The sequence below is a fragment of the Protopterus annectens genome, chromosome 13.part0 (assembly GCF_019279795.1).
Source record: "Protopterus annectens isolate FY-2018-M chromosome 13.part0, PAN1.0, whole genome shotgun sequence".
NCBI classification, from domain to species: domain Eukaryota; kingdom Metazoa; phylum Chordata; order Ceratodontiformes; family Protopteridae; genus Protopterus; species Protopterus annectens.
The window spans coordinates 55,360,238-55,384,939 of record NC_056747.1 but is presented as its reverse complement, the minus strand read 5'-3'; the positions used below and the strand labels follow the sequence as shown (position 1 = coordinate 55,384,939).

Here is a 24,702-nt window from a genome sequence, read left to right as displayed (position 1 = left end):
ATATTGTTTCCTGATACGAGAGCCAACACATTTTCGTTAGTAAAGCAAAGGGGTATGGTGTGTTTGTTTCTAACAAAAAATACTGTGTAAAATTATATATACAGAAATACTGTATAAAATTATACATATATATATATATATATATATATATATATATATATATATATATGTGTGCTTCTCTGATTTTAGGATTAAGACTGAAGTACTGTTCATGTTTCCTTTTGTACTCTTAAATATCCCTACCAAAGCATATCTTCCCATATATCCAATGGGATTTTAAATTAGATTGTTTGTAAGCAAACTGCAGAATTCTTTGCAATAACAAGCTACAAACAGACAGACAGAAGTATGTTCAGGGTCTGTTCTAAGCCTTAAAGTACAATACAGTGTAAACATGCCTGTTGGAATTCTGTAATAAGGAAAGATAGTTTTAAACTTGAGTTTGTCTCGAGGGGATCAATACTTGGAAGTGTACCTGCTCGGACCCAGGATACCCTCCCACTAGATCAAATATCTTATTGTACCCCAAATACCCTCCAAATGCTACTGCACATATTCTGTATATATTCACTCAGATACTGGTTTTGTCTATTTGTCAAGGGTTTCACTTGATCTTACAACTATTCCTTACTGAGAGATAAGGGTTCATGTCCTCTAACTACTTTCTCCTCGAATTTCTATTTATTTTTTTTATGCATATCTTGCATGTATATTTTTGAAATATATTTGTATGTGTATGTTACTGGATTGCCACTCTTGTACTATGTGATGCTTTTCTCTATGGATAATTTCAATGGATATACTGCATGTACATTTTTAAGTGTATGTTTCTGTATTGTTAATTTTGTACTGTATGGAGCTTTTCTCTCCGAGCCTCTGCTGAAAATGGGCAACTTGTCCACTCAGACTCTCCCAGTAAACAAATAATAATAAATAAAAAAAAATAAAAATAAAAAACTCAACAACTCATCTTAGATGTGTGCTCTCTGCAAATTGTAATTTGTAATCACATACCTACCTATTTAGCACTCAGGCAGTTAGCACAGTTGTAATTAGCCACAAGCAATGGCCACACTCTCGGTAAAGCTTCTTGCTTCTTCTTCACTGATTGAGGGCATACATATGGTCCATCTAGATGCAATGTCTGTAGCCTCAAATGAAACTCAGTTAAAGGCTTTTTGGAGGTAGGAGTAGCGCTTATCTTGGATGGAAGCTTCCAGCACATCCTCCCAAATAATTCTTAGTCCTCATTTGGTATGCCTATATCTACCCAGCCGATGCCTGTCAGCAGATGTAATCTCCCACCAAGTGGTGGTCAGCTGACAATGCTTCCCGTCTTTCTCCAGGGTGTTCAGAACATATGGTTCCATCTTTAATGAAATTGTTTCATTGTTGATTGTCAGTCTTTGTCCCAAGCTGGTCTTGTACCACATACACTGACCAGTCTCCTTATGCACAAACAAGGTCTTTGTTGTGGAGAATCCACAACTTGATCAGAAGTCTAAAAAAGTTTTGAGTTTGGATCCTAGAGTTATTCTTCCCCAATAATCCCCTTCATGTAAACTCATCATTCCACACATCTGCCGAATTACAAGGCAGCATCATCTTGACCAGCTCTTTTAAGTGAATACTCTGTACAGCTGTTTGCTACATAAGCTTATGATCTTTGTCTGATACTATGGTGACCCAGTGGTGAACACCAGCTATGATAAATGGTGTAGAGTAGAAGAAGGTGGTCTTCCACATACTTCTCAAGGGCAACTCTCCTGATTCAGCTGGCAGTGACTTGAAGGGCACTAGGCCAAAGAAGTAGTAATGATGGTTGCAAAATAAAAAAATGCTAGGGTGCCCAGCTATCTGGTCTGTGGACATAATCATGGTGTCTCTGCTGTTTGCAGCTGATGTTGTTCTCCTGTCCTCCTTTATCTTTGACTTTGACATGTGTCACTCAGCATACAGCCCAACATCTTAGTCATGGCAGATTTCAACTATCCTTCCATCGACTCGGTGACATACATGAGCACGAACATGCTCACCCAGAGGCTCCTGATCTTTGTCAATACAGATGCTCTGGAACAGATAGTCTGCATCCCCACAAGGGACTCAAATGTCCTACACATAGTACTCACCAACATGTGAAGTCACTGCACTCCCCACTGTGTGATGCCATCCCTGGTATGTTCTGACAATAATTCAGTCTCATTCAAAGTAACTACTGAACTTTTCACCACCACAGGAGCAAAAAAACTAAAACATTTTTCCAAAGCAAACTACAGCCTACTTAGCAATGGTATAAAAAGTTTTATATCCCCCACAATCACAGACAACAATGACTCCTATACAGAGGTGTACTCAGATGCTCTGTATAAACACTTAAGCAACTGTACAGACTCAGCTGTACCGGACCGGATTAAAACCAGGGCCTCCCGAAAAAGCAAGCCACCCCGGTGGACCTCAAGTATAAAGAGTTTAAGGAAGAAACTGATGTCTAAGAATAACAGGAACTGACTCAGCAGAGGAAAAATTCCCTCCACAGCTTGAACAAGCAAATCAGAAATCTTGTGAAGTCCTATAAAGCTAATTATGAAGTTAAAATAGCATCCCTAGGTAAGGATAATCATAAGGCATTCTTTAACTATGTCCAAAATCTAAAACGGAATGCCCAGCTATGTGCCAAACTGGTAGTGGATGGTACCACTCATACTATACAGAAGGAAATTGCCTACCTGGTAACTGACAGATCTGGCACAGACAACTCTCACCCAGTCCCTGCTACCCATACCCCAAAGCATATCTAACACAAGTCCTCTGCATAGTATCTCTAGAGATCAGGTCATATCTGTGCTCTCCAAGGCCAAAAACATGGCCTCAATGGGACCAGATAACATCCCCAGGATGGTTATTAAGCAATCTAAAACAGGACCTAGTGGACCCATATGGCATTCTCTTTAGCCATAGCCTGAGAACTGGCTTTGTTCCAGTAGAGTGGAGAACAGCAACAGTAATCTCCATGCACAAAGGGGGCCATCAACTGACCCTGGGAACTATAGGTCCATAAGTCTAACCAGTGTCATCTGCAAGCCCATGGAAAGAATTATCATGGACCTTATCTACAAGGACACTAGACCCAACTCAGTTTGGCTTTTTTAAGGGTAGAGCATGCTTATTAAAACTAGTAGGCTTCTTTCAGGAAGTCACCAAAGACCTGGATGAAAGTAAGACAGTGCATACTGCCTATCTTGACCTCGCCAAGGCTTTTGACACAATCCTCCACTCAGGTATCATTGATAAACTCTCCCAGATATGGATTAACCTTTACGTCACTAGATGGACAGCCAATTGGCTCACTGACAGAACATATACTGTCATGATTGGTGACTCCACTACTACCAGTAGACCCATCACCACTGGCATACCACAAGGACCTATGCTGGGCCCTTTACTATTTAGAATCTATTTCTTGGAGTCCAGGCTAAAGTAGACGGCCTTTGGCTTATCAATTTCACTGATGATTGCAAACTGTGATTGAGTTCCCCAATGATGTTAACATATTACAAAAGGGGATAATACAGACAAATGACTGGAGCCAAAGCCAAGGTCTAAAACTAAATGCAGAAAAGTGCATTACTATCCCCTTTGACAAAATGGAATTCTCTGCTAATTACAATATTGACAGCATCCCCAACTTCAAACCCAGTGGTGCGAGATCTGGGAACACAGGTAGATAGCAATCTGAACTTCAACCACCAAGTTTCCACAGTGGTAATGAAAGCCTTCTACTTTGTGCATCTCATAAGTAACAGCATCACATCCAGGTCTAAGGATGTTATAACTCCACTGTACTCGACCCTCATCAGACCATTAATGGAGTACAGTGCTGCCTTCTGCATGTACCTCACCAGACACCTGCAGCAGCTGGAGAGAACACAGAGGTTTCTCACCAATATAGGACATAATCCTGTCATGCAACTATGTAACATTTAACAACAAGTACTACCTTCAAAAAATAGGTGTGGCCATGGGCTCCCCTTGTGGGGCCAGCGTGGCCAATTTGGTAATGGCATTTTGGGAGAGGGAGTACATTATGTCTAACTCACACATCCAAGAGAAAATTCAATTGTACACACGTTTCTTGGACGACATATTTATTTTGGTTAAGGGGGACATACAAGTTGCACAAGAGATGGTTGAATTTTTCAACTCTACATCAGAATTCCTCAAATTTACATCATGTTTTGCACAAGATAGAATAGCATACTTGGATGTAGATCTAATTAAAGACATGAGCAATGCATGCTTCATAGCAAAAATATTTCGTAAGGACACATACTCTAACTCTTTCTTGCAGTACTCTAGCTGTCATCCCTTTACACAAAAGAAATCTGTAATAAAGGGCCAACTAGTTAGAGCTGTGAGGATGTTCACTAAAGACCACGATTTTCAGGAAGAATGTGGCTTTATGAGCGATTTATTCTTGAAAAGAGGATACCCCGTCACCCTAATTCAGGACTTAATTGAAGAAGTCCAGTTAAAAAGGGAAAGGGGAATTTGTTTGCCCATCTTGAACCAACACAGTGGACACATTACGGAACTACCAGTTGTCAGACAAACTATTAGTCCTTACAGCTTTATTATTACATACAGCCTAGAAGCTAAAAGTGTGGTTTCCATAATCCAAAAAAACTGGGACATATTAATGAATGATGGTGTATTGAGAAACAAATTCCAGAAAAAAACTGGGATTGTTTTTAAACAGGGAAACAACTTGAAAAAAATACTGGAAAGGAAACCAAATAGGCAGGTAAACACAATGGGTATGTTTAAATACAACATGTGTAGATATTGTAAATACATGGACATGTTTGTAAATACAAACATTTGAGATTAGGGGCAGGAAATGCAAAACATGGGGCAAACTTGACTGTCAAAGCAAGCAGGTAGTATACCTAGCAAAGTGCACATGCTGCCCAGTATTCTATATTGGAAAAACCGACAGAAAACTCCATGAATGGGTATACGAACATGTGTATGCCATGGGGAGACACAAAGCGGAGAATGCACTTGCAAGACACATCATGGAGTACCCACAACACCAGTTTACATTTTGGGCAATAAATCAAGTTAGGAATGAGGGGAGAGGGGGGCCAGATTCATTGATTTTAGAGAAAAATGAACTTATGTGGCAACTGAGGCTGAACGCTTGCCATTACCCAGGGATAAATGAACTAAGTTCCATTATGTGTATTTTAAAACTAAGAAGCTTAAGCCGGTAGTAAAAAAAAATTCTTTTTATTTTCATTAATTTTTTTTATACTGCTTGGATGCATACAAACACATGCTTTAAAACATATTTTGTACAGATGTATATAAATATACGCTTCACAATACAATATTTTTAAAGAAAATATTTTTTGTAAACATTTTTTAGAAATGTTTTTATTTATTCATTAGGTAGGTTTATGTATGCAACTAATGTTCCTTTATGTTTACAATATAGTAGAACTGTTTGTTTTATTTGAAGGGAGGTGGAGTTTGCTTTCTAAGCAAGAAATGGACAGCCACTCATATTACTTTTTTAAACATGTGATAGGAAGAAGGGGAATTTAAACCCCAGTGTTTTAAAATGTTTTTATCTGAAGAAGTTGTTTTTTGTAAACAACGAAAAGCATTGTTAAAGCTTAGTAAAATTGTTTCCTGCATCTGTGTGGAAAGAGGTCATGTTTTGGGCGATGTGACTTGTACTGCTTTGGCGTTTTTGGAATTTCTCATATAGGCTACTGACAGGCAGCTTGTGCCAGGCCTACAGGGCAGTCTGTGACCCTGTCCTGATGGAAATGCTGCACATCTGTAAGTCAAATGGCACAAGAGTCACTCAGTCTAGGGTTCTTAACTTAGCCAGTGACATTAACAGGACATGCTGAAGAGACAGATATATCTCCCAGAGACTGCTGCTACTCTGGAATAGACTCCAAATTCACATGAAGCAGAGCTCCTCAGTAACCCAGTTCAAGTAGAACCTGGACAAATGGATGGAAGACTGTAAATTCACCCTGGAGGTGGCACCCATGTACCTCATGGACAGGGGTAGTTGGTGTTTGTCATAGACCCACACTGCAAATTACATCTATCTAACCAAGGACAACTGAGGCAACTCAGGATTAACATAGCAAGGTTTGTAAGGGCTCTAGGGCCACTAGCCTAGTAACTTCCAATGATCCTATGAACCTATGAGAGACAGTAAAGGAAGAATGTTAGAATGATAACCAGGCTGAGGTAGTAGATGCAGTCTGCAGAAAATGAAGCAATCTATGGTGGTGAAGCTTGGTCTATTTTCTCAAGCAAAGCTGTCAGTTTGGTAGTTAGCCAATATCTCTTTCCAAAACTATGATCAAGAAATGTGGATAGAGAATGAAAGAGCAGACCAAGACTATTTATACAAGCAGCAAGAATTAGAGTTATGCATTGGGTTACAAGGCTTAGCCGACGGTGAACGAGTGAAGAGCTCGATGGTCTGGGAAAACCGAGTGCAGCACTGCTCTTCTTGACCAAGAGGAGATAACTGATGCCATTTGGGCAGTTTATAATAATTTCAAGCAAAAACTCTTCTGAGCCTAGCATACTGGAAGAGTTCCTAGAGGAGACCCAAATCATGTCAAAGGGGATTATATCTCTTGTATGGCCTGAGAATGCTTTGGGCAGCCATGGTGGTGCAGCGGTTAGCATTGCCGCCTCACAGCAAGAGGTTCTATGGTTCAATTCACGGCTGGGGTGCCTTCTGTGTGGAGTCTGCATGCCCTCCCTGTGGTCGCGTGGGTTTCCTCCGGGTGCTCCGGTTTCCTTCCACATCCCAAAGATATGCTGTAGGTGGATTGGACACTCTAAATTGGCCCTAGGTGTGAGTGTGTGTGTGTGTGTGCCTTCTGTGGAAGGTTGGGTGCCAGGCTGGCAACTCAACACTGTAAAACTCCACTGCCAATCATGAGCGGGCAGGTGATCCACTGTGGCGACCCCTAAAGAAGAAGAAGAATGGCCTGAGAATGCTTTGGAATCTACTGCATTAAGCTAGAAGCTATGGCTGCAGGAAGGCTTATTTTGAATTGTTCTGCTTAGTTGGCATCAATCATGACCCTCACTAGAGAGAAAGTGACTTAGAATATTAATGAATGAATGAATGAATGAATTAATGAATAAATTAATGAATGGTCATGAAACCAGCTACTCATGAAATAAACATAATGGGAAACATTGAGTAAAACAATTAAACATGATGCGTTAGCAAGTTGTTCCTAAAGCACATAACTCTGTACAGCAGTTGGATTTATGAAAATAAGACAGCGTGCTTTACATATGGACATGTAGCTTGTAAAAATAGAGGTTTCCATGCAAATTAGCATAAAACTGCTGTTATAACATTGTGGCTTTAAACAGACAAAAGAAAACACTGACTTATAGAGAGTCTGATGTTTTGGAATATCTTGCACAAAGGTAAGGTGGACAGAGGGGATACCCTCAGCCATCTTTACTCTCCCCAAAGCCAGACACTTAGTCATTTGTTTGGAAACTTTTTTTCAAGATATGTGGTTATAGTCAAAGAAGGTTGCTTCATTTCTGTATGTGAAATAAAGTCAAAATCCAACCTATGAAACCATGAGATGGTCTTCACTCTGACAGTGCTTTCTTTAAAGACACAACTGTCTCCAGATCAGTGCAAACGGCTAAGCGTGTGATAAATAATAAGGAGAACATTTGAAAAAGTAAAAGGTAGTGGAGTTGAACTTCCTTTAAACCAGCGTAAACTGATACTTCAAGAAGCTTTACACAGCTTTTCAGCCTTGACAAACTTCCAATATTATTGTGCATACACTGAAGATGTATTTTTAAACCCCTTGCAAATCTGAGACTGTCACCACAAACAAATGACTTTTCCTGTCAGAATATCATCAGAAGCTGAGACATAGCACAGAGAATTGCCATTCACTTCAAAAAGACTGACCCCTGCCTGGTCTCTTTGAACAAAAATTACTCTGTTGGAGACCAGATCAGATGTCAGCAAAGCTAAATCCTTGCATTTCAGAAAAACTTTGTGAAGCTCTGCAAAGTTTGCATTCTGCATCCACTGGAAATAAGCAATATTACTGTATCTTAAATAAAACTATGTTATGTACTTCACAGATAAAGATTCTAGTTGTCTACTGATGTACTATGTACTTCATCTGTAAATATGTTTGTAATTAATTGCTATGTTAATCAAATTGTTAATCGCTATGTAATCCAATGTAACTACTGTCTGTTTATTTTAACTATGGAGCTTTTCTCCCCGGGCCTCCACTGAAAATGGACCTACTTCCAGTCAGACACTCCAGGTCAACAAATGTTTGTGTCTTTCGGCATTTCCCGGTTAGGGGTCGCCACAGTGGAACTCCGGTCCGCTAATGATTGGCAGTAGAGTTTTATGTGCTGGCTTGCCGGGCCTAACGCACAACCTTCAACGAAGGAACGCCCATTCATGCATGTCATAGGTTCATAGGTTCATAGGTTCATACTAGGCTATCTGCCCTAGGGCATTTATAAGCCTAGCCAGAGTGTGTTTGGCTTTCGCCACCCATTTTAAATTAATTTTGCTATGCCCTTTTTCGAGGTTAGTATACTATGCCTCTGTCTAACAGTAACACAGAAGTAATACCCGGGGTAAATCTACGATCTCCCATCCACTCATCAAGATTCCTCTTGAAGAGAGTCAATGAGGGACTCTGCCTAACCTGGACTGGGAGTTTATTCCAGAGTGAAGGGAGCCTCTGGGTTATGAATCTGTCCCTCCAGCATGTCCTATTTATTTCAGTGCTGAGGTTCACGTCTCTTGAGCACATAGCTCGATGGGATTTGGATTTTCTGAGGTGCAGCATGTCCATTAATTCCGGGTTGGACATGGCTTTATACGTTAGGCACAGATTGCCTCTGAGCAGGTGGTATGCCACTGAGTAGAGCTGGAGTTTCTTTAACCCGGCAGCATATGGCATCTGTCTGAGCCCTTTGATCCTCTTGGTGAGGTACTTTTGGGGTCTTTCCAGTTGCTGCAGGTGTCTGGTAAGGTACATCCCAAAAGGGGCATTGTACTCAATTATGGGCCTGATGAGGGATGAGTAAAGAGGCACGATGACCTCTCCTGATCTAGATGTGAATCCCTTCATAATTAGGTGGGCTATATAAAATGTTTTTCTAACCACTTTGGCCACGTGGTTGTCAAATGAGAGATTGCTATCAACTTGAGTCCCCAGGTCCCTAATTATTTCTTCTGTACTTAATGGATTACCACCTATGTGTTAATTTGTGGGCACTTTGTTTTTGCCAAAGGGGATGACTATACACTTTTTGGCGTTTAGCTTGAGGCCATGGCTCTGGCACCAGTTGTCTGTTTCTATGAGAGTAGGTAGAACACAGAGTTTGTGCATTGCATACATTATCCAGTTTATTAGTTCCTGGTGAGCAAAACTCAAGGCTGCAATAATTGTATCAGTAATGAGAAATAAATCAATTCGAATGTTAAGATTATGGGTAGTCAGACCACCCTAACAAGTGTGGAATAGCATGTGTAATGGTAGTGATCTGGGACAGAGAAGCATAAACTGATTGTACAATTTGTAGTATACTTGTACACATAAATGGTACTGTGTTCAGAGGATATTCTCTTTGCGGAGACTATGTCACCACTGTACTTTGATATGGGCTTCCATTATTAGAAAGCCGCTTATGCTTTGACATGCCTTAAGCTGCTTGGTAACTTTATCATGGAGGGTTTCTAGGTGGGCACTACAGTGAAGTGGACCATCAAAGTAAATGACGAGGCAATGACTTGTTTTGGGAGTGTTCATATGAAGGTCTGTCTTGTGGCAGATTGAGCTGTCTGTTTTGTGGTACCTGAATTAGCCAAGATGATACCCAAGGACAATGACACTAATCATTTCATAGCCTGCACTCAGCGTTTAAGATGTCATCTACTATGAGCAGCAAGATTTTGCCCAAGGCATCTACACATGATAGTTGGGATATTATGTCTTCTCAATACTAAGAGATGACCGATGCAAAATGCAGAAGTAAAGCAGGCTCAGAAGCAAGGATGGTTATTTATAATAACGTGAATAACAAAGGGTCTAGTGCTATACTTTGTCAAACTTGTGGAGACACCAAGAATGCAGATGCAATTTGGGGGCAGAGTTTCCTGAGTACTAACTGTCATTATAAGCATACAGCTATTAAATCATTTAAGGGTACCTACACCGATTTCTGCAGGGTGAAGCTCTCTGAGTAAGACATGAATTACTACACCATAAGTTTTCCATAAATCTACAAATGTGGCGTAGCTGAGGGAGGGAGTAACCATCCCTCCAGATATGCTGCTTCATGCTATTTGTTTTAAAGAACGTCTTAAGCTGTCATGCTATTAGAGTTTCAAAAACATAAAGATACATACCACTGCTGCAATGAAGTTAGCAAGTACTTCCCAAATGTGCTCCTGCAGACTGAAAACACTAGAACACAGAGGAATATGATACTTTTTATTGGGCCAGCATATGTTTTACAGCATAGATACTCAAACACCCTTTCAAAAGGAGTTCTCCATTTTTGTATTGTGGAATGAGAGTTTAATCCAAACCAATTGTGCTTTCAGCATGTACACTTTACCTATACAACAAAGGGGATTTCATCTCACTACATATTGTAGGCTGGCATTCATTAAGCATTACTTTGCAACAGCAATAATTAATGGCATTAAAGCCAAATACATTTCAGCAATCCCTCTGTTCAACACTAAACTACAAGCACAGCACTGCAAAGAGAGAAAAAATCTATTAAGAGCAATCATAGGAGCAGGAGGTCCTCGGGGAAGTAAAAGGGGGGACCAGAGTTGCTGCACTACAGACCTCTCAACTGCTATGATTGACACAAAGCGCAATGAGTTTAGCACTCAGATTTACCGTTCCTAGATTTCCTGAGGATTTTCATAAAATCAGACTTATTTGTGGCTATATATTTTATTAAATATGCATACTAAGCCTATACAGAGAGCCCCTATCACTGACTACACAGGGCCTCTTGTGCAATGACTGTCTAATGTGCCACTCTATCTGACGCTCTGCTTTGATGTTTAATTTGAAGGTTCAGAAGTACCCAGTAGGAGTTCAGACTACAAACAATGAACTATATAGCAGGATAACTTTACCGCAATCTAGAAGATCTACTTGGCAGAGGTGAGGGAACATACTGGTACAAAATGCATCACAGTTACTTAAAGCAAAATGGTGACATGCATTAAATGCTGTATTACATGAGTCTTCAGACTTCTTCACTGGTCTTTAAAAAACACATCACAGTTTCATTAATATTTTACTGAAATTAACATTAGTGTGTTGTCTTTCACTCAGCTAATGAAATGTGTCAGCCAGTGTTGTATATAGTTTATAACTGTTTCTTATTTTGCCTATTCCTATAATTGATTGTACTTGTAAATCCATTGTATTTTGCCTCCATATATAATTATTTTGTAGACAATTAGTATGGAAAGGTCCATAGAGATCAGTGCTCTGCCCTGAAAAAGAAATGCAAATAAAATAAAATAAAGTGTGTGTTTATTATGCTGAACTTGCACATTTATGTCTGTTTTGCTTGATCTCTGAGCATGGTCATGCCAGAAAAGAGTTAACAGACCCACCAACTTACGTAGTAAACAACTAGTAAAGAAATAAGGGTATTTGGAAATAATGCCATCACGGACTGAATTTAATCCATGGGTTGTAGTACAAAGCAATAATCTTTGCACATGTAGGTATATCTAGGAAACTGAAGCCTTATGCACTGTACTTCTCAGTATAATATGCAATATAGGACTAGCAACTGCATAGTTGTCTTGTATCATACCATACACTGTACTGTACATACATCTGCATATACCCAGACTAATTTATGAATGAAAACCTTTTCTGTCACTCATCAAATGAACAAATGCATAATAAATAAATTAAGGGGTACAGTCATAAATCTTCTTCTTTCAGCTGTTCCCATTAGGGGTTGACATATGGATCATCTGTTTCCATTTCTTCCTGTCCTCTGCATTTTGCTCTGCCATACCAACCACCTGCATGTCCTCTCTCCCCACATCCATAAACCTTATCTTAGGCCTTCCTCTTTGCCTGTTACCTGGCAGCGTCATCCTTACCATCCTTTTCCCAATATATGCAGCATCCCTCCTCAGCACATGTCCAAACCAATGCAATCTCGCCTCTCTTGCTTTGTCTCCAAACTGTCCAACCTGAGCTGACCCTCTAATATACTGATTCCTAATCCTGCCCATCCTCGTCACACCCAATGTAAATCTAAACATCTTTAACTCTGCCACGTCCAGCTCTGACTCCTGCCTTTTTGTCAATGCCACTGCCCCAACCCATATAACAATATAACATAGTTGGCCGCACACCCTCTTGTAGGCCTTCCCTTTCACTCTTACTTGTACTCGTCTGTCACAAATCACTCCTGATACTCTTCTCCACCCACTCCATCCTGCCTGTACTCTCTTCTTCACCTCTCTTCCACACTCACCATTACTCTGAACTGCTGATCCCAAGTACTTAAACTCATCCACCTTCGCCACCTCTACTCCCTGCATCCTCGCCATTCCTCTATCCTCCCTCTCATTCACACACATATATTCTGTCTTAGTCCTGCTGACCTTCATTCCTTCCTCTCTAGAGCATATCTCTCCACCTCTCCACGGTCTCCTTAACCTATTCCCTACTCTCACTACATATCACAATGCCATTTGCAAACATCACGGTCCACGGGGACTCCTGTCTGATCTCATCTGTCAACCTGTCCATCACCACTGCAAATAAGAAAGGGCTCAGAGCTGATCCTTGATGTAACCCACCTCCACCTTAAATGCATCTGTCACTCCCACTGCAGATCTCACTGCTGTCACACTACCCTTGTACATATCCTGTACCACTCTTACATACTTCTCTGCCACTTCCGACTTCCTCATACAATACCACAACTCCTCTCTAGGCACCCTGTCATGTGCTTTCTCTAAGTCCACAAAGACACAATGCAACTCCTTCTGACCTTCTCTGTACTTCCCCATCAACACTCTCAGAGCAAACATCGCATCTGTAGTGCTTTTTCCTGGCCTATAACCATACTGCTGATCACTAATCATCATCATCTTTCTTAACCTAGCTTCCACTGCTCTTTCCATTAACTTCATGCTGTGACTGATCAATTTTATCCCTCTGTAGTTACTACAGCTCTGCACATCAACCTTATTCTTAAACATTGGTACCAAAACACTTCTTCTCCACTCCTCAGGCATCCTCTCACTTTTGCATGATTTCATTAAACAATCTGTTTAAAAACCCCACTGCCATCTTTCCTAAACACCTCCATGCTTCCAGAGGTATGTCATCTGGACCAACAGCCTTTCCATTCTTCATCCTCTTCATAGCTGTCCTAACTTCCTCCTTGCTAATCTGCTGCACTTCCTGATTCACTTTCCCCACATCATCCAACCTTCTCTGTCTCATTCATTCTTTTCATTCATTAGACCCTCAAAGTACTCTTTCCATCTGCTCAACACACTCTCCTCGCTTGTGAGTACGCTTCCCTCATTATCCTTTATCAACCTTACCTGCTGCACATCTTTGCCAAGTCGGTCCCTCATAAGTACAGTACTGAGGGAAAGCTCGCTGATATTCTGTTTTGTTTGCTTCCTTTCCCCCAGAACTGATGAGACCCTAGAGGAGGTTTGTATGAGTTTTGGGGTCTGGGGCAAAGCCCCCTAAAATACAATGTCTGGAGTTTGTACCAAACTCTGAGAAATGCAATTTCTGGAGTTAAAAACTCAGAATGGAAGTTTAATAAGTTTAGCTTTAGCTTTGAAATTTAGGACTAAATCCAGATAAGGGGCTCAAAAGTGTTTCTCCTTTAATCAGTGGCTGCCCATATTCATAATGTTTTCACTCTAAAACTTCTGCAATAATGAATTATGTGTCAATAAAAAGAATATCAGTCAGAGTTTCTGGTGGCATGCCAGAATTTTATTTCACAAGAATGTCACACATCATGTTTCGCTCTATAAATCATTTCTCAGCTACTTCTTTTGAAACTTTATTATTCATGATTGACAGATAACGCTTTTATCTAAAGTGGGGGAGATGACATTTTAGAAAAAAGGTGCTGGAGTAACAACTGAGTAACCTGCAATTATTTTACTGCTACTGAAGTATTTTCTTAACTCCTGAGGAGTACTTTGACATCTCCTAAAACATGCAACAACAAAAAGTGCAACTGAGAGTAAGTGACATACTGAAGCTGCTAGAAAGGAAAGGTCAGAAATAGTAGAGTGTTGTTTGTTGTCAAAGGTTAAATTCACAGAGGGCTGTAAACAGAGCAGAAACAAATGTGACTTACCAATGCAGCGGGAGCCGTCTAAACTGGAAACAGAGCCATGTGGACATTTGCAGACATAGCTACCCTTTGTGTTAGTGCATTCTCCTCCATCACAGACATTAGGGATGGTGGCACATTCATCGATATCTAGAAATCAAATTAAGAGTTGTTATTCATTGTGTAACTGATTCTTTGATTCTATCCATGACATTTCTACAGCACATACAGCTGTTTCCTGCCCTTTTTATTTTTATTTTATTTATTTTTTATTTATTTGACATTTGTTGACCGGGATAGTCTGTCTGGGACAAAGCCCCTTTTTCAGCGGAGGCCTGGGGAGAAAAGCTCCAACAGTATAAATATAACTGAGAGATGCATGTTACAATAAGTGTAAAATACAATAAGAACAGCAATATATGAGACAACAACAAAGAAAGCGAGACTTGTGTACGATATAGTTAAGCAGATAAACATATCGAATGTAAAAAAGTTGAAAATGGGACAAAAGTGTATTGATTAGTTACAAATAGTAGACAACAGGAGGCGTGGATATTAGTAGCAGGTTAAGTGGAAGTCAGGAACAGATTGGAGAAGTAGAAGAGAGTCCGGTGCTTATTAGGTAGAAGAAGCAGGTTAATTGGAGAAAGAAAACAAAAGAGTTGTTGTTGTCTTTCAGCATTTCCCGGTTAGGGGTCGCCACAGCGGAACTCCGGTCCACTAATGATTGGCAGTTGATTTTTACGTACCGAGTTGTCGGCCCTGACGCACAACCTTCAACGAAGGTGCGCCCATTCACGCATGTCTCCACACAGAAGACGCTTTAGCTGAGAATTGAATATGACAACGTCTTACTGTGAGGCGACAACGCTACCGCAGCACCACCACCGCAGTACAGAAAACAAAGAGTAAAAGAAGGTAATTAGAGTAGGAAGAAAAGAGGAATAAAGAGGAGGAGAGTTAGAGAAACAACAGGATTATTTGTAACTGATTCAGTCTGTGCAGAGTAGAGCTCTACAAAGAGCCAAGCTTTAGGAGGGAGTTCAACAGCCACAATGTCTGCATAAAGCATAGCATGCTAGATGGCATTTTATTCCATGTTTTCCTCCTAGGATGTCTGCAGTAATCTACCCAAATGAATGTTCTGCCTCATGCTGTAACTTAAGTGGCTTCCTGTTTCTTTATGAAGATATATAGGTAGCAAAATGCAGTAGATTATTAGTTTTTTAGACTTTTCCCACACAGAAGAATAGCAGTTGTGTCATGCTCAGCTTTAAGAATTCTAATATTAACCCTGGCCTTTGGTACAATATAATAACAGGATATAATAGCCAGACAGCTTCCAAGGCTTCAGGGCACCCTCCATATGCCCAACTTACACAACTGTACTATGTTCTTCATATTGATCACTCCTGCAGTAACCTTAAATATATGGGTAGATTACTACAGCTAACAATATTTGGGAGGTGGATGGAGAAGAGTCCAGGTTTCCCTTTCCTGGAGAATGGCTTCATAAAGCTTCAGCTAGACCGACAGAAAGAATTAAGCTTATTGTGCTTTGTAAAAGTATGTAGAGAGGACCAAGTTGCTGCTTCTAGAATACAATTAGAGTCCTAGACTTTCCAAAAAGCCATAGAAGAATCAAGGCCCAAGCAAAGTGGCTTTGACCCGGCCTGGATTATTTTTATTGCAGTGAGTATAACAAAATGTAATAGCCTTAGACAAGTTGTCCCTTCTCCTTACCTTCAAAAGAAATGAACAATTGATCCAAAGATCGAAAAGATTTGGTTCTGTGAATAAAGTAGCCGCGTTTTCTTTGGACATCCACGATACTTTCTACTTTTGCTCTCATTCTTTGGGTTCAGGAAGGAAAACAGAGACATGCATCATTTGGCCTGGATAACATTTTAGGAATAAAAGAAGGATTCATTCTCAAAGAGATCATGTCCCTGTGGAAAATGAGGAAGGGCTGACACACAGCTTGCAACTCAGATACTCTTCTTGCAGAGGTCAGAGTAATCAGGAAAATGGTTTCCTATGTTAAGAAAATCAAGCCAGCCAGGTTAGCAGATTCAAATACAGTAAGTGTCAGCTTCTCTAACACAACATTAAGATCCCAAGGATGTGACACTGGTTTTCTTGAGACATTTTATGCAAAATCCCTTTCAAAAACAAAAGGAGTCAAGCAAGACTTTTGAATGTTCTCTTAGAATCACAGATTGTGTATGAAATCTCCCACCGAGAGAGAGAGAGAAAGAGTGAGAGAAAGAGAGATTGCTGATACTGCAAAGATAAGTAAGTTGTCTAAATATGGAAAAATGTGATTACATGTAGCCTGCAATGAGCTACAACTAGAGCTAAATCTTTGAGAACACTTTTGCTTCAGTGGGTAGTCCAAAGGTTAAGGCACAAAACTGTTAGTGTGAGCTTGACACAAAATCTTAAGAAACATCTAAAATCTGAATGAATAACAATGTGATGGATAAGCATTTTTTTTTAATCTAGTGTTACTAGGAAGCTTGAATCAGGAAGAGACATCATTTTGAAGTTGGGCACTATCACAAACAAGTTTAGGAAAGAAAGATCCAGAACTGGTCTCAAACATTTTCTTTCTTTGGCACTAAAAACATCCTTGAATAATACCTTTTCCCACTTGGGAAGGGGGAACTGGTTATATCACTCCGTGGGACAGCATGTGATAAAGGACAGGTAGAAATAAAAGCATCTGGTCTGGTGGAAGAGGAATTACCCCCCAGAAAGAAGGAATTTCCTCCCATTGGCATATGTAATCTTGATGAATGATCTTTAGATACTATTTGTCTGAAACTGTCTCCTGCCAAACAGAATAGTGGATACTCAGACTTTCTGTAAGACAAAAAGGGGTGCCAGTTTGGGACTGGATGAGGAGTTAGAGAATCCATCGGGAACTTTGGAAAAGAAGGGCTGAAAAATATTAGAGATCCCTGTACCTGCTTACCCCTTTCATCACGCTTTTTGATCAACTCTGCAGGAGAGGGGCCACAAACTAAATTTATATCCAAAAGAGAATTTAAAATCTCATTTGTAACATCATGTGGGTATTTCTGGAGAAAAGCCTTGCAAACTTCCTCAAAATAGTACCTGTGGCAATAGCCTTGGAAGGGTATCAACATAATCACACACACACAAACACACACATACACACACACACACACACACACACACACACACACACACACACACACACACACACACACACACACACACACGCTATAAACAATGAGTATTGCCAAACAATTACCTTAAAAGCAGACTTTTCCTCACAAGAAGAAACACAATTAGTAAAGCCAGACCTTAACACAGGAGCCTGACAACTCAAAATTCTGGAAATCCAAGTTGTAGAAGCATACACTTTTCCCCCATACTTATCAATAACCTGTCCATCCTTATCAGAAATAGAATTGGAATTAACTAAATTTTTAGCAGCAGAAGGATTGACTAAAGCCATAGCTGCTGGATCAAGTTTGGGAACAGTAAACAAAAACTTAAGAGACTGAGGAATTTTATATATCCTATATGCCATTTTATGCAGCTGGCCAGCTGTCAGGAATATTGCTGGCAGTGACACATACCTCCTCTAAAGAGAGACAAAACAGGAGGATTGGGTGTAGGTTCTGGAAATTCCTTTTGCAACAGCCCATATTAGTTTCTGAGGATCTGAGAAACCTCAGTGTTCTCCCACTGAAAACACTGGCACATTCTAGAAATAGTCTCAGTGCAAGAGAAACACTCACAGGGAGAATCCGAAACTAAGCACTCCTGTAAGTCTGAATCTGATATCTGAAGAGAAAACCCTGTATCTGTCCCTTCATATTCCTGTCCAGATTCCGAATCTTGAGTCTTCTCAGGAAAGGAGGTGTCCATCTTGCTTTTACAGGAAACTACCATACAAGAAGGCTCACTAGCCTGAATTAAACCCTGAACCACTCCCAGTAAACTCCTCCTGTCTAAGGAAATTCGCGGAGTAGATACATGCTTAGTTTTTTTGTTTCTTTTTGGCAGGAGAAATGGGGCTAACAGTGCTCTTAGTAGTGGCATCAGCTTCCCCAGGGATGACACAACATTCTGATTAATCAGGGAAGTCTTCCCTGTTCCCTCTCCCAGGACCGACAAGAGTGGCTCTCCCTTGCCAATGGAGGGGACCCCAAACAGCCAAAGAGGAAGTGGCTAATCCCCAGTCTATAGTGACTATGGGTGCTACATCAGAGGGATTTGGGGTAAATATGAGTGGTCTGAGATCCAAAAAAATGGCCAAATTGCTAGCTGTTTTAGTGGCACTGTCTGTTTGCTTAACTTTCTCCTTTTATAGCTGGAAGAAGAACCAACCATAGGACTGACAGTTCCATGCTCAATCCAAAAATGGTGCTTTTCCTGGTGAAAACAAGCAGCAAGTGCCAGTAAAAATAAAAAAAGTCTTTAAAACGTCCCTTTTTTCCCCAGACAAGCACAGTAAAAAACATTTTGAAACAGCGTGCAAGCCCCACAAAGTAAAATAAACACAATTTTTCCACAGACAAAATGGTTTTCAGTTACTTTAAGCAAATTTTAAACTGACAGGAAAAAATAGCACTTCTGTTTAAAAGTATAGTACAGTCTTGTGACAGTCCATTAAAACACAAACTCCTAGCTTTAAAATAACCTTCCTGAAGAGGAAAGTATAAATAATAAGCAAAATTATTAAATGGAAGGTTTTTTTACCCAAATGAACTTTTTTGCCCAGCAAAGGAACAGCACAAGCTGACCGTCTATCTGAAAAATTCCAGAGGAGCACAGTGTTCAGTGTCAAGTAAAGCTCTTAAGAGTTTTGTACCCAAACTTGTCTTTTAGTTCGAGCCCGTTAACAGGCTGGGCACGTGCAAGGCACTCTAAAGCTTTCAACGTTGGCCTCCTGTTATATCCCAAGGCTACTGCAATAGTGATCGGTTTACCTCCATGTGTGCGTTTTGCACATGGGCGAAGAGCAAATGTTCGAAAGGACGTTTGCAAAGTTTGCAAACGTCGAACGCAAAAGGGTTCAAATGTGCAATGAGCGAATGCACAGTGACATTTGCTCATTGCAGATTTGGCATTTTGGTGTCGATTGCACTATGGTGGGGATTGGAAAATGGTCCCTTTCCCCATTGTAGTGCGATCTCGGAGTTAGAATATTAAAGTAGGGGGGTGTGGGGGGTGCTTTACATTTTGTTTTCAACATTTATGTTAGAAAGTTAGCGAATCTGCATTTCGATTTGCTGAGTTTTGAACATTGGAAACTGTCGCGGTTTTGTTTTTCGAAGTTACGATTCACTCATATGAGCAATCGCACGAGTGTGTTTCGCCTTTCTAAAGGTAAACTGTAGTGATCAATATGATGAACATCTTAATACGTATTAGTAAACTGAAATGGCAAGAGAAGAGCTCCCCCTGCAGTTGTTTCAGTTGAAATTGCTCAAGAGTCAGTAGCACAATGGAAAAAAAGATGAAAGGCATAATGCCAAACACTGCTTTCTATAGGAAATCACTTAGAAATTATATCAGCAATAATTCACTTGTTTTCGGAAGATTTCTCCCTTCTTCAAGTTGATGTGACCATGGACCTATATATTTATATATATATATATATATATATATATATATATATATATAAAACTAAAAAACTTCAAAACTAAACTAGGAGAGTATGCAAATAAACTCACAGGCAAAGCAGTTTCCTTAGCGCTTTCATCCTTTATTCAGTGTATAGGACTTCTTCAGAGAAACAATGCATACAAATGAAAAACAGTAAATGTGTCTCTTTAAATAGTTAGAAGCACGCGGAACAATATAGTGGAATTGTTTAGAACCAATCAGTAATTACTAACAACCTGTAACAGCCTATAGATTCAAAAAATAATAAACCAAAATAATTAATGTGTACTAGTAAGCTGAGCAAGACAGGGTTGGTAAAACAAATGTCCAATCAATCTGTTGTCGTCCATAAATCAGGCTAATAACAGAGCACAGTTTTTACTTGAACAATGCAATAGTTCTCTCCAACAAACAGAAAGCATTTCTAACAACCAAGACTTTAACATTAGTATTAACCAAAGTCGGGTTTCACAACTTTTTACTCCTCTTGGACATTCTAATAACCTAACAATGAACATCGAAGGAATTAATAACTTCACTGATACGTTACAGACATCTGGATCAGTGCTTCAGTTAATACAAACAGTTAGTAACCCTTTTCTTGAGAATCCGGAGACCGTTAGGAATGATAACAATGATAGCCCTAAATTGATGTGCAAAAACCTAATTTACTCGTTGGAACGATCTTTGACTCTTTTTAAAAATATCGAATATGATAGTTACTATCTCAACACTTGCATCCATCACAACATAGTGCCACTAGGATTAAGATTTCTTAAATTCCTGAATGGCATTACAGCTGGCTCTCAGCTTCACAATGAACTGATTAAAGTGTACAATCACAATGAACTGATTAAAGTGTACAATGATGCAGGAATCAATACACTCAAAATTGTAGTTAACAACAATGATATAAAACTGAAGGGGCTGAAGGATGAAACAGAAACTTTACACAATGAGATTTTAGTGCACAATGATTTCCACCAGTCTCGCCATCTGTTTGAAGGAATCGGTAATAAAATCAAAAGACACACTGAAATGCTGTTGAACAGAAAGAGAAATAAACTATACAGAGATCTAAAACAGTACGACAAAAACACAGCGTACCCTATCCATATTAATAAAAAGAGCAAAGGCAACAGAAAATATTTCTTTCAATATAAACAAAAGTCACGGGATCAAACACCTCTAACGGATGTTATTTCAACTGCCACCAATTCGGAACAGACACAACAGTTAATTAACAGCCCTAGCCCACAGGATGTGTTACCCACTGTATCCTCCCTTCTACATGAAGGCATCTTGGAAGAGAACAATTCCATTTGTCACAATGACCCCAATGTTATGGCTAATAATATGTCTCTTTTGAATGATAATCGCAACAGTAATTTTTTAGAATTGGGCCATTGGGATGTGAGGAACACACCGAGGACTCAGAACAAATTTGGCCGAGGGATGAAAGAAGGAATGAGAGAATGCAGACATGTTCCCATGGGGACACCCATGAGAACCAGGAGCCATCGCAGGATTTAACAACTAATGACAGCACCATCAAGCTAGAGGAACACACTGAGGGCTCAAAACAGATTTGGCCGAAGGAGGAGAGAGAGAATCAGAGGACGCAGTCATGTTCCCATGTGGACACCCATGAGAACCAGGAGCCATCGCAAGATTTAACAACTAATGACAGCACCATCAAACTAGAGTTTCTCTCATGCCCAGTTTTTAATCTAACTGATAGAACTTTCTCAGAAGCACACATGCAGTTATTTAGCAAAGGTTTCACGTTCATCCCAGGGAAGAGAGCCAGCATTACGGATGCGTTACTTGAACTCAGACTTTTCACAAGAAAACTCAACCTGAAGATCTGGCATCACAACCATAGCGATAAAGAAAGTGAAGAATCAGATTCAGACTCAGATTACAGTCATAATCACCACCCCACTGTGAAAAACAAGAGCCTGTTCAACCCTACTTTAAATCAAGCAGTTCACACCTTCATGAAAGTATGTGAACATGACATCAGACAGGTTCTGAGCCAACACAATGATTTTAAATCGTTCAATTTAACCACCAATGAAATGAGTGCTTTACAGGATCTTAAACATGATCATACACTAAGAATACTGAAAGCCGATAAGGGCACTGGAAAGGTGCTCATGTCACAAGATGAATACATTCATAAAATTGAAGCCGTACTTACTGATGAGTCCTTCTTTATAGCCACAAACACTGATAAAGTAAACAGACAATTCAATAAAATTTATTCTATTTTGAAAAAACTCGAACTATCAGAATACATCTCTTTAGATGAATATCTTTACATGCTTGTCCCTAACCCTAGCTTAGGGAAAATGTTTGGCATACATAAAGTGCACAAAAATGAAGTTAACCCCCCTTTCAGACTTTCCAACCAACGTACTAAGACTGAGAAGATATCAGAATACCTCGATACCATCTTTAACCCTGTAGTACAGGTGACCAAATTTTATCTCAAGGATTCTTGGGATTTCTTAAACCATCTTTACAAAGCAAACATTAATCCCAACAAATGCCTGCTAGTTACCCTCGATGTTGTGGCGCTATACACCAACATCCCACATCAAGAAGGAATGGAAGCTGTTAGACTCTTTCTCTCCAAGTACGCTGGCTTCTCCACAGCCAAAGTTAACACAATTTGTGAACTTGTTAAAGTGGTTCTTAATAATAATTTCTTCCACTTCAACCAAAAGATCTACAAACAGGTACGAGGAGTTGTAATGGGGTCAAAAATGCCCCCCTCCTTTCCTAATCTCGTATTGAGTACATGGGAATATGAGACTCTGATACATCTTCTGGGCTTTATGTCGGTACGCCTTTACAGGCATTACATAGATGACATTTTTTTGTGTGGGAGGTATCACAAAATGATTTGTCTTCTTTCATAACTGAGCTTATGAATAGCATCAGTTACTTGGATTTCACTATCTCTGGCAAAGGCACTTCCATTAACTTCCTGGACACTGTCATTAGCATCTATCCCTCCACTAACACATTAGAATCATCCATCCACCGTAAAAAGACTTACAGAAACAACTTACTTGAATACAGCAGCCAGCATCTGCCTTTTGTTAAAAGGAATGTGATTCGTGGACAATTTATTCGGCTCTCACGCATCATCAGGGATAATAATGAGTTTAATGTAGAGGCGAATTTTCTCAAACTCATGTTTCTAGCCAGAAACTACCCTACAAACCTCATTGATACTGAGTTAGAAAGAGTCCAGCATGAAAGGGAGTTTATGCACAAGCCCATTCTATGTTTTGGCTACACAGAAAGTGGAAATCGTAATGTTAACTCTAATAGGCTATGCAGTTTCCCCCTGCCTATCAGCAGAGACATGCATGCTATTCGACATATTATTACCAGGAATTGGAATATTTTTTCCAGTCAAGATACTCTGAAACAAGTACTTGGACCACAACCTTCTTTTGCTTACAAAAAATCCTTTTCTCTAAGACGCAGCTTTGAGAACAGGGATCGTCCATACCAGATGGTTAACCCTTCTACTCAACAAGAACCTCCAGGAATGTTTAGCTGTGGTCATTGTGTTGTGTGTCAACATATTTTGTGTGGCAGCTCTTACACTTTTCCACATTGTGGTTACAAGGTGATTTTTAGACAGTTCTATTACTGCCACAGTGACTGGATAGTGTATGCAGCTGTCTGCAAACATTGTCAATCCTTCTACATAGGAAAGACTTTTAGAAAGCTTTCAGATAGAATGAAGGAACACCTGGCAGCGATCAGAAAAAAAGACGACTCTAATGCCTTAGGCTATCATAGCACAAGATGTTCAAACTTCACAGGTTTTTCCTTCTTTGTATTAGAGAAACTTTCACCCTTTTTTTGGTGATTGCAACACTCTCTTAGAATTGAAGGAATTATTATGGCAGCTTCAATTAGGTGCCGATTCGGCACCGGGACTCAATGACAGTATTAACATTAGATGTGCTTTACGCTGGATTTGCTAGGTTATTGTCTGTCTATTTCTGTTTCTAGTTTTAAGCCTTCTATATATTAGTACATTTATTTTTGTTTGGATATTTTCATTCTTGTACTTCTTTTTATTGTCATTAACGTTCTTTCAGATCTTTCCTTCACTTTCTCAGCTTCATATTATGTCCAGTTCTCTGTTTCTATTGGTTTTTAGGTTTAACTTTTTTCTATAGGCTGTTTGCTATGTTTTTACTATTTGATTGGACATTTGTTTTACCAACCCTGTCTTGCTCAGCTTACTAGTACACATTAATTATTTTGGTTTATTATTTTTTGAATCTATAGGCTGTTACAGGTTGTTAGTAATTACTGATTGGTTCTAAACAATTCCAGTGTATTGTTCCGCATGCTTCTAACTATTTAAACAGACACATTTACTGTTTTTCATTTGTATGCATTGTTTCTCTGAAGAAGTCCTATACACTGAATAAAGGATGAAAACGCTAAGGAAACTGCTTTGCCTGTGATTTTATTTGCATACTCTCCTAGTTTAGTTTTGAAGTTTTTTAGTCATTTGTTATTTTTTTTCATTAGTTCGCTTAGTCGGTTTTATTACGATATGTTGTTGTTGTTGTGTCTTTCGGC

At 39.6% G+C, this 24,702-nt stretch overlaps 1 protein-coding gene across 1 annotated transcript in view; it reads right to left on the bottom strand.

Annotated features, from left to right (window-relative positions):
* LOC122817578 (fibrillin-2-like) overlaps positions 1 to 24,702 on the bottom strand; it is an 824,173-nt gene that overhangs the window by 420,455 nt on the left and 379,016 nt on the right. Inside the window, exon 9 of the mRNA XM_044090614.1 lies at positions 14,458 to 14,583. Coding sequence (XP_043946549.1) covers positions 14,458 to 14,583 — 126 coding nt within the window. The remainder of the gene's footprint in view (positions 1 to 14,457; positions 14,584 to 24,702) is intronic.